Source organism: Phaethon lepturus, unplaced genomic scaffold, assembly GCF_000687285.1.
Source record: "Phaethon lepturus isolate BGI_N335 unplaced genomic scaffold, ASM68728v1 scaffold42565, whole genome shotgun sequence".
NCBI classification, from domain to species: Eukaryota; Metazoa; Chordata; class Aves; order Phaethontiformes; family Phaethontidae; genus Phaethon; species Phaethon lepturus.
In genome coordinates, this window is record NW_010541988.1 from 20,147 (window position 1) to 31,070 (window position 10,924).

General features: G+C 39.7%; 1 protein-coding gene across 1 annotated transcript in view; it reads right to left on the reverse strand.

Moving 5' to 3' along the window:
* Positions 1 to 2,778: 2,778 nt before the first annotated feature.
* TRPC7 (transient receptor potential cation channel, subfamily C, member 7) overlaps positions 2,779 to 10,924 on the reverse strand; it is a gene marked incomplete at its 5' end in the record, with an annotated part of 32,319 nt that continues 24,173 nt past the window's right edge. The window contains 3 exons of the mRNA XM_010287902.1: positions 2,779 to 2,921; positions 3,666 to 3,741; positions 8,273 to 8,353. Of these exons, the coding sequence (XP_010286204.1) occupies positions 2,779 to 2,921; positions 3,666 to 3,741; positions 8,273 to 8,353 (300 nt within the window). The remainder of the gene's footprint in view (positions 2,922 to 3,665; positions 3,742 to 8,272; positions 8,354 to 10,924) is intronic.

Sequence of the window (10,924 nt, forward strand, 5' to 3'; positions counted from 1 at the left end):
CCACCTGGGCCTACATAATTCAGCAAAGCGAGCCACAGTTGGTTGTTATTTGTCCTGACCAGAACATGCGTTGACTACAGTATTCAGCAGTAGGAGAACATTCCTGTTGGCGTTGCTGGACTTTAAGACAGGTCTTTTGTTGAGTTGCATTTAAATGTACAAAATGTAAGTAAATGCCTCATAAGTCTTTCCACTTAACTTTCTTGTGTGATTTGAAATGCAATATCATGAGAAATGAAAACTATGGTAGTTATTGTATGTTCTACCTAGAATAATTCTGCTTAAATTCCTAAGGGATGCTAGAACACTGAATGGGAAGGGTAAAGCAGTGCTTTCATCAGCAGCCAGACGTAGAGTTGTAATGAAATTTATTTTTAAGACAGAGCTGTGGCAACAGGGCTGGATTTTTCCAAAACTGAAAAAAATTTTACATAGTGGCTGGAAGGGGCAGGGGAAGCAATATTACCGTGAAAGATATTCCTTCTTTTTATGGGGAAAACTGGATATTTGAAATCAGCAATATTTGCTGATTTGAGTAGTGGAAGACAGCCCAAACCAATGAGTTGCATTCTTGCAGATATTATTACTTGCATTGTCTGCCTTTTTACACTGGCATTTGATGCTCTTTGCTGAACGTTGACGTTTAAGTGTTTCATCATGACCCTACATTGCAAGAACTATCATGCCAAAGCAACAGGTTTCCCACATTTATAAATAACGGCTGTGAGAAACGCTACCGTGTGTGGGAGGGCTGTAAAGTACCGCTTACCCAGATGGGGTAATCCAGGGGCAAAGACTGTTTCGGTTGTTTTACCAGCTAAAGCCTGTAAACTTCAGTGTTACTCATTTGGCTTTGGACTGTACACTCAGTACCAGCACCAGTCTTGCCTGAAGCCAGCTGAGCTGAATTTCTGTTCTTGGAACGCAATTTTACAAACGCACTAATAAGAATACAATAATTTCAAATTAAGCACCACAAATAAGGAGGCATTTTTGCAGACTACAATTGGTTACAGAACCTTTAATTTCTAAGTTTTACTCCTTTTAAATGTATTGTAGTTTAAGTTTTCTTTTTTGACTCTGTCGGGCTTCCGAATTCCAATGGCAAAATTGCTTTATGTAATGATGTCATTGTTCACACATTGCAGAAAAGCAAAAAAAGTATTGGAGAGTAAAAGATCAGGCAAATATTTCACTCAATGTACAACAAAATATTATGAGGTAATTTTATTTTTTTCCCCATTTTTAGGTAAAAATATTACAGTATACAAGATAATCTTATTAAAGGTAAAAATACAGTATTTTGCTTTTTCTCTAAACAGATCTACGTACAGTTCACTTTTTTTTTTTTTTTTTTTTTTTTTTTACAAATATAACTATTATTCTATTAGGCTATCTGTGTTCTCATCTGGCACTTAAGAACTGATCACAGGTCACCTTCTGGCTCTGCTTGTTTTTCTTAGATGATACCTAAATGTAATGTTCATCTTCTAGGTGTCTCTTGTAAACAAACAGTACAGTTAGTTGGTTCCCAAGTAGTAAGGTGTGCTTTAAGTAGTTGAAATCATGTAGCTAAACATAAAAACACAAGCAATCCAAGTTTGCACTTGTGTTGCGCAGACACATCACTTTCTAGTCATTAGAAGTGCAATCCAAGTACTTGTATTACCGCAGCCTATAAAACAGTTTTAATCCCTTCTTCATCCTCTGTAAGAGCCAAACACATAAAACCATATCTGCAATTTTTTTTCCTTTTTTTGTCAGAAAATTTTCAGTGGAGTTGAAGCCTTTTCATATTGATACAAAGGTTTGAAACTACTGGGATATGTTCTTCATGATTTATCTCACCCTATGGCTTGCTGTTTGACCTCTGGAATCCGAAAGCCGAGCTCAGTTGCATCGCTGTCACTGGATTAATGTCGTTCCTTGAACTGAACACATTAGCACAATGTATGTTATTTGTGGGTATTCCTGGGAAGTGAGTTTCACACCATTATGAATATTTCAGTACGCTGTTGTTGAAGCTGGGATCATCTAAGGATAAACGAGAGGCTGGGTGTGTACAAAGAGACGATATCCATTAGCGGACTAGCTAATGTAGCTGGAAACAGCAGAGAGGAGTTTTTGGCTGGGAATCCCTTTATCAGTTTCTAGCAGAGGGGTGAAAGGACGCTTCACCCAACAAGGTTGATTCACTTTTTCCGGCGTTGCCATCCAGTCTCAGAAGTAGATGACCTCTACCTGCCTTACTTTACCTTGGTGATTTCAGCAGATGATTTCTCATTTGCTTTTCAATAACCACAGTGCTTTTCAAAGTTACCTTCATGGATGCCTGTGTAAACATAAAAGGAGAATACACACCCAAGGATAGGAAGTCCAAAAATTTTCCAAGGAATATGCCTGACACATTTTTTCTTCGGAATTCACCCAACTCTGATCAGTACAGTCTCAGTTGATATAAACGAGCACAGTTGCATCATCTTCACTAGAGTCAGATGGGTGAAGATCTGGGTTTTTTTGCCTTTAACTAGAGGTGCCTTCCCCATGGTGCATCTATTTCTGATGTCAGAGGACATATATTTTTACCAGTAAGTCACTTTTGTATCATAGAAGATTTAACTGGTAGCTCACCAAGCACAGGAGTAATGCAAAGTGTTCCTCCCAATACTTGCTAGTTAGCAAAAGTTGAGTGTGCGGTACCCATCTTTTGCCCTCCTACGATGCTGGTTGAGACTGAATAATGTTTAGAAAACCAGTTGCCTTTCTCTGTGTCCACCATCAAATGTCCTTATTTAAGTTCTTCCCAAATTTGTCGCTCAGCTGCTGTATTAGTCTTGCCAGCTCACCTGTAGCTTGTGACTTTTCCTCTAAAAGTTCATAGCGGAGACTAGAAATATCTTGCTTAATCTCTTTAAGTTCTCCTACAAGGAGTAAAATGTTCTGGTTAGCAATATTGAACCAAATAACTAATCTCTATGGTTTTAAGACCTGAGAAAACATTAATTTCAGTGTCCTTGTTCATGAATGTGTGTGGAGCTCCATATGATGTCCCTGCATTTATGCACTTAATATTTGACTTACAAGAAATAACCTGTACTTACAGTAATGGTAATCACAGCAATAGCAAGTATGTATGGAAAGTTAATCTTTTTTAAGTCTATTCCCTCTCCACATATAGATGTCCACCTACATAGGGCATTTGCAGGAGGGTAGCAGTTAAAAGGTCTTGGAAGGAGGTTCTTTTCCATCTGGATACAATTCCTACATGACACCATGGCCATACAAATCCTTCTCCAGTTCAAAAAAAAGTCCTTGGGACAGGCATGGGTCGTACAGTGAGAAAGCGATTTCCTTAGATCCCAAGACAAGGTTTGGTGTTGGCAACACTGTAGGTGGTGTAAAGCAAGGACAGGTATACCTATAGGGCAGAACAGTGTTATGTAAAAACAGACCCTATTATATATGTGTTCTGCTAAGGAAAATTAAGGACCCAGAATTTCAAGAGCATAAAAGTGGCTCACAGTCACTACTGCTCACCTTAGTACGAGCATGAGCATGCTCTCTTTCTGCGGAGGATGTTATCTAAGCTCAACCCTATTGTTGGCCATATAAATAGCAATAACATTACATGCTCTAATCTGTGTCAATTGTAAAAATCCACTTGCCTTCGTTGACCTCATCATTTTCTCGGTCAACCTGAGCCTTCAGTACATACCGCTTGATCAGACGTTTCATTATTTTCTGAAGAGAGAACAGAAACACTTATCTTAACATGAACTTATCCACATTGCCTTAATTCTAGACTTACTATGAGCAATTCAAACACCTGATTTCACTACGGATAAAACCTGGCTTCAGAGGACGCAAAGAGAATTTTTTATTGACTTCCTACTTATTTTATACTTTATATTATGAACTTTGTACTATAATAGTTGATTGATAGCCATTCCGTAATGAGCCCACGTAAGAGGCACTCTGGGGTATTTTGTGGGATGCACATGAATGTAAAGTATGTATGTCCCACAGACAGAAAGAAAATACAGATGACCCAGTAGCAAGCCAAGAAATGGGATCCAGAGCCTTCTTTTAATATGTTGCTGTTTAATGTATCTATAAAAAATACTTTACAGGAAGAAATAAGTGGATAATTAACGATGTTAGCAAACTCACTCAGGATGATGAACTTAAACATCTGACCTGAGGTTAACAGAAAAACTCTGTTTGTCTTGCAATTGGGGTTTTAGGAGAGAAAATACATTTAGTGAAGGATAGAGAAAGAGAGTTTGAACAGATGTGGAGACCTTGGCTTGAGAGAAGTTTCTTAGGGAAATGGCAGATTTTAGGGACATGCACAGGGGAAAAAATAGAGCCATGTAGACTTATAAAATAGGATGATTGTTAGTAAGGAACAGTGCATATGGAAGTAGGAGATGATGGCTATAGATATGAGCTTGCAATGTGATATTGTTCCAAAAATGCATAAATTACATTTATCTAGAAGGAAAGTAACTTTGGCAGTCTTGGGCTGCACGCTGGGTTACAGCTGAAGGCTTGTGTCATTGCCAGTTCTTCACTACAGAAAAGACATTCATCAACAGGGAAAAAAAAATCAACTGTGAGAAACATAAAAAGGATTGCTCTATCAGAGACAATGATTTAGATGCATCCTCTGCAAAGAGGAGGGTTCAGTGAGCATCCAAGAACAGATACACAAGTGTCTTTCATTGACCAGATGGCCACTGTTAAGGGAAAAGCGTCTCCCAGCATGGGCTCACTTGTTCACAGAGCAATCACATGCCTCTGCCTTGAACGTGACTGAAAAATGCTGCAAAGAGCATGAAATATGAATTAAGAAGTCAGTACACCTGCTCTTTTTTCTTAGTAGCCAAATACAGATAATAGAGGTGCGAAAGGCAAATGAACATCAAAGAAGGATCCAGTCATTTGTATATAGGTCATGCAGTCACGGAATATAGGATGTCTAAGACTGTCCTTGTATCGGAGGCATCTGGCTAACTGGGTGAGGCCTTAAGGCAACAGAGATGAGGCACAGCGCACGTACGGTGTGTTGGAGATGGCCAAGGTAGTAGAATTCAGAGGGAGGTAGGGTTGTCACCTGAGAAAACATAAATGAAGTAAAGTTTGGGGAAAGTAGGGAAATCCTGGATCCAATAAGAAATGACTTCCAGAACAGACGACAGAGGAAATTTAGACTAAAGCAAGGAATCGGGACACAGTGAATGCTCTTATTACCTGGAAAAATCTGATAACGTAACATCTATCTAATCCAGTGCCCATACAGCTTGTATTTTTGATGGACACTACTCAAATGCTGTGCTATATGAAGCACTATGTGTGACAGAGGTCACAGTCTTAAGGCTGCCTAGTCTATCAAACATATGTTGTAGTCAGATTTGTCTACAGAAACTAAATATTAAAAATATGACCACTTTTTAACAAGAGTCTACTTAGGCGCTTAGTAGATATTTCTGCCAATAGCTTTAGGAAAGTAATTCATTTTTGCCTGAATATTGCACTGTGGCTTCTAAGCCTTGCTTCCTCCCTTCTCCCCAGTACTGCTCCTTCTAGCTGCAATGACTGAAATAGCCTCTTGGCAAAATAATCCTGGTTACTGCAGGGAAATGCTGAACAAAACTTACAGACAGCTTCTTGGTAATGGATGCTGAACCTGAAACAAAACAAATATGTCTGATTTCTCTAAAGTACTGTTCCTCCATTCTCTAAATCTTAATTGAAATTCTTCAGGTCTTAGATATCTTTTATACTATGCAACGCTCAACTACTGAATGTTGTTCTTAAGATGGTCTTAAGAGAATAGGCATTTGTAAATTATAACTCTGCACTGAATCCAATCTTTTTTTATGTATTTAATGGCACAACCTTCAAGGTCTGCATTTGCCATCAGCTAGCTGAACACCTTCTATACCATCTAGCACAGAGGGAACTGAGAAGAAAAGGACAGATTTAAGGCCAAGGCACTGAAATTGAACTCGTGAGATTTGGGGCTCAATTTCTGGTTTAACCATAGGCTTTTTGGGTCTGATAAGTCCCGCTGGACCGCAGCTCCTTGTCTTTAACGCAGAGGACGTGACGTGTTCCCACATCACTGTTTACAGTGTTTTATTCTGGACTTCACTTATATGTGCCATTGAAGACCACGTTGTTACAGGCCTTGGTACTGCTGTGTAATCCACAGGTTTCTTCCTGATGCTGTGTTTGTGGAGACGGCAGATGTCGTTTGGCGTGAGTGCCGGCGGTCCCAGGGCAGCACGAATGGGAGGAAATGCTTCGCACCTTCATGTGCCTGGTCAAAATCAAGCGCAAGTCGGCAGTGATCAGATGGAGCTGCTCACTGGGGCATCAGATCCCAAACCTGGCGACCTCAAATGCACATGCTATCCGTTAGGAAGTAGAAGAGCTTGAGTGAAGCATGCAAAGGAATTTGCTCATTTCTCACCTCTTTGCTATTTTGTTTCTCCAAACATTGAAGAAATATACTTCTGAGACTTTAAGAGTAAAAACTATTCCTTCTGGTTTTTTTCCTGACAAATCGTTTCCTGAGTTTTGTAGATGAAGATATTGTTGGTAGCATGACACACTCTAGTGCCGAATGTGGGAAAAACCTGTGAGCTTAGCCCAGCATTTTAGCCATGCTCCATCTTGAAGTCTCAGCTCAAGAGGAATTGATAAAGGTATCATTGCCTAGAGTAGTTTATTCCCAGATCACGGCAGCTGTGTGTTGACTTGTTCTTCCTGCTTTTCAAATTATTGCATGTTTAGATTCTGTATATTTTTGTTATACCTCAAGAGCACTGTATGTATGTATGTACGTATATTCCAAGTACACAGACTGCCGATATGTCACTTGATAAATAAAATAAAGAAAACAGTTCAGCAAGAAGCTACTGCTTCAAAGGTTTTTCCCAGTTGTAGAAGAAAGCTTGCTGGCTGGATTATCAAACTGTTTGTTCTTTATATTTAGATAATCAAGACTACTACACTCTCCTTATATTATTTGGGCAATTTCTTCCTGCAGCAACTGAAACTTTCTAAGATCTTTTGAAGACAAGCCTAGTAGGAGCATTATTAAAGCAAAATAACAGCTAGTTATCTTTTTCTATCTATTTTTCACAGCTGCCTTTGGCTTTTTCAACCTTGGAAATAAGGGTCTAATTTACCACAAACATTAGGTGGTCTAATTTAGAAATAACAGCTACAGGAAGAGAACGAGTACAGCAGCAGGACAAATACGTCTGTTACCTGGGGTTTGAATGGACAGGAAAATGTCAGAAATGCTGAAATTCCATTTTGAGTGGGACACAATCATCTCTTCCCTTTGCCTTTGATGGTATCAAGCCAATTAACTCCAGATGCCAGAGTGAATGTATCCCATTTCTAACTTAGATTCTTTAGACACACCTTCTATCCTGGCACAAAAATCTGGACAACTCTTAAAACCAGTAGAAATTTAGTACTGGTCTGCTGGTCAGCCCGTTGTGCTGGATGCTGAACCAACACAAGGCAAACCAATTCTAGAACTGCCATTGCACATTTTATCCAACTTAATTATTACTTTCTTCAACTCTCTTTAATGTTGGTTCCTTCAGACATATCACTTGCCATCAGATGCCTTTTCACTTTATGTTAAAAAATAAGGAAAAAATCCTGTGGGGCACATTTTGCTTGTTGTGTTACCCTACTACACATCTTTGCACAAGAAATAATAGATCTGCTGGGACGAACACTCCAGCTGAACGGACAGTTGTGTTCATTCCTGCGGTGGCTGGGGTACCCCATGCCACCGCCGCAGCCACAGGTATTTTTGAACCGTACCACATTGCAGGTTTAGCTCGGTAGGACAAGTCACCGCCGGAGAAAGCACATGCAAATGTTAACGCGAAGGCTGGAGAGATGACGCTGCGTCAAGACAAAATGAAATGCTGTCAATGCAAGATTGGAAGATTAAAGCTTGAATGTTATTTCTTGTATTAAATTAAATTAAATACCCTTGAGTGGAATTAACCAGCATGCCAAACGCCAGCACCATGTGTATTTCCATGGGTGACAGGCTGCGTTTGTCCCAGAGCAACGTGAACGTGAAGTGCTCCAGTCCCGTCCTGTGACCGTGCTAAGCCACAGCCTGGCACGTCCCAGGGTGGCATTGACTGGAAGAAGCAAACAGGACCCGTGCAGGTAAGAGCTGTTCGCTGACAGATCTCTTTCCTGGCTCTTGCTTTCATGCTGTGATTACCTGATATCTTGTGGGCTTGTTATAAGCGTTCTTCCCAGAAAAAATGTCTGTATTTCGAGTGCTAGAGTGAAAACGAACTTTCTGAAATTGTAAAACATCATGATACAATTAAATCAATGATAGCTTCTCATATCCAGACAGCCCCAAACGAAACAGAACTTTACCAAAACAGTAGGAAATGGTTCAACGTATGAGTAGAATAAAAGCCAGAGCATTCAGATCTAAAAAAGGAAACTTTTGAAAGGCAGAAAAGGGTCAAAACCCACAAATTACTGAAAAAATTCAGATTCTAAATTGTCTAGACAAAAAAGGTATTCTCACACGAGTTTTAGACAAGAAGGTGTTAAGAGGCACAAAATATATTATTCTTAAATAGATTGGTGATTATCAATTTAGAACGTAATTGAAGAAAGGAAGATACATAAATACTTGTGTTTAAGGACAACAGATCAATGCAGTATGAAAACAAATTCTGAAAGAGAATTTATTTTCATCAGTCCTTTTAAAACAGTAGTACCATTTGCTACTTTTTTAGCTCAACAAAATTATGCTTTTTATTTTTAGTTGGAGCAGTATTTTTTATCAGTGGACATCACAGCTACTAATTTTGTGCTCTAGAAGCTTTGCAGGAGACTTTTCTGAAGACTACACACAATATTTGTAAGATATTTCTTTGACTCTGTTTTCCACCACTGGACGTTTTGGTCCAAGTTCTAATGAAAAAGAAATCACTTATTCAAAGGAATTAATTCATACCATAGACTCAGAGGAGCTAATAAATATCACAGATCTCTGCACCTACATGCAAGTGTATATACAGGGAAGGCTCTGGGTAAGGATTTTTCTTCCTTGACTGGACCAGACATCTTAAGACATAGGTGATTTTTTTTTCTTTCTTTTTTTTTTTTTTTCTAAATCAGTATGCTGATAATGATTGGTGTAAAAGTCTGAAGTAATAATGTAATTTTTAAGATTTGTTTCTCACTCATCAGGTGTGCCATGGTCTTACAGAGACTGTTTTGAAGATGATCTGTGAGCAAAATCAACAGGCAAGCAAGAAATGACTGATACTCTTAATTGTTTATGTCAAAGCCATGGAAATTATGAATTTTGCATAAGTTCCATGAAAAAAGGCAAGCCAGGCACTTTCACTCATGGGGCTTGGGGAAGGAGAGGCTTAGAGAAAATTTTATTACTTTGGTTTATGCTTTGTAGCAGAAATTAAATTTCAAACAAAGCAAGCTTCATGTGGTTAGATTTAAAAAACTTTTTAAAAATATTGCCTTTTTTAATCATTATTTGAGCTATTTAAGGGATAAACATTTCTTTCATTTCAAGACTCCACTGTTCTAGTGAGTCTTTCAGTAAATTATAGTAGCCTTAAATGAATTTATAGAATAAAATGCCCCCAAATGCTTATCATTCTTGGCAATGCTCACCATGTTGGGCAGATTAATTGATAACATGGAGGAAATCCCGTGGATATACTTCTCCCTCCAATTGAAGCTCTGGCAGAGACTGAATGAACATCAGACCTGAGCAGCTCTCAAATTCATGGGAGAATGATCTTCTCAAAGGCCGTGGGCTTTGCCTGGAGCCAGGTGGCTCACCATGAGTTGTCGTATTGCTCGGCTATTTGGTCCTTCAAGGAGAGCCAAGAGATCCAGACAAAGCCCCAAAGCAGCCTGCACGTTACAAAGGCAAACTGCAAAGCCTCCTCCAACCTTCTTTTCCTTTTCTTCAGTATCTCTTACTACACCTCTTCCCTTCCGCAAGGTTAAAACGGGGGGTTGGCTGCCCACTTCTCAGTTGGAGAGTCCCAACGTCACCCACTTCCTCCCTCTCCTGTGCAGTGCCACACAGCTGGGGTTTTAAAGCCTGGACAGATGGATCTGAGCGTGGGCTGAGGGAATAGCAACATGCCCTAGAAAGGCTGGCCAGCCTGCTGGGGAGCCACATCAGCCTCTCACGTGCAATCACTATAAGAAATAAGAGACAACATATTTTGGAGGGTTTTTCTTTCCCCCCAGGAATGGGTTCCCAATGTTGTTCTCTTGTTTCAAACCCAGCTTGGGCTGACAAAATTAAATAAAGGCCAGGACACTTTTAAGTGAAGCTGCCTCTTCGCATCTTTAAATCCACTGAATTTGATGACAGCAGCCAAGTTCCTGTGAATGTTTTGGGTGTTTTCTTCTCCAGTGTAAAGCAGGTGGACTTGCCCTATGAGTGGGATTCTGTTATAAATTTATGTGCTGGGAATGCTTCATCGCAATGACACTCTGCACGGCGTTGCAGATGATAAGCATTTCCATGGGCAATATAATTTTCTCTAATTTCTCTGGCATTTGCCCATGGGGGAGCAAAGCGAATTCTGTTGGGATGGGTCTGGATGCTAACCATATTCTTACATCTCTCTCGCTTTGTCATGTGGACACTCGCTAGTGCCAAGGAAAGCGTGTTGCTGCGTAGTCAGTATTTCCAAAGCAAATTTCTATTTCAAATGACCAGAGGGGCAGTGGCTGAGGCAGGATCTACCCATGAGTGGCTACACATCACTAGGCAGATGTAAGTAGAGAGGTGGTTAATTATAGCTTTAGGTATTTAGGAGGTGTTATTAAGCCCTGCTTGGAAACTTGTTCCCAAAGCAGGAAT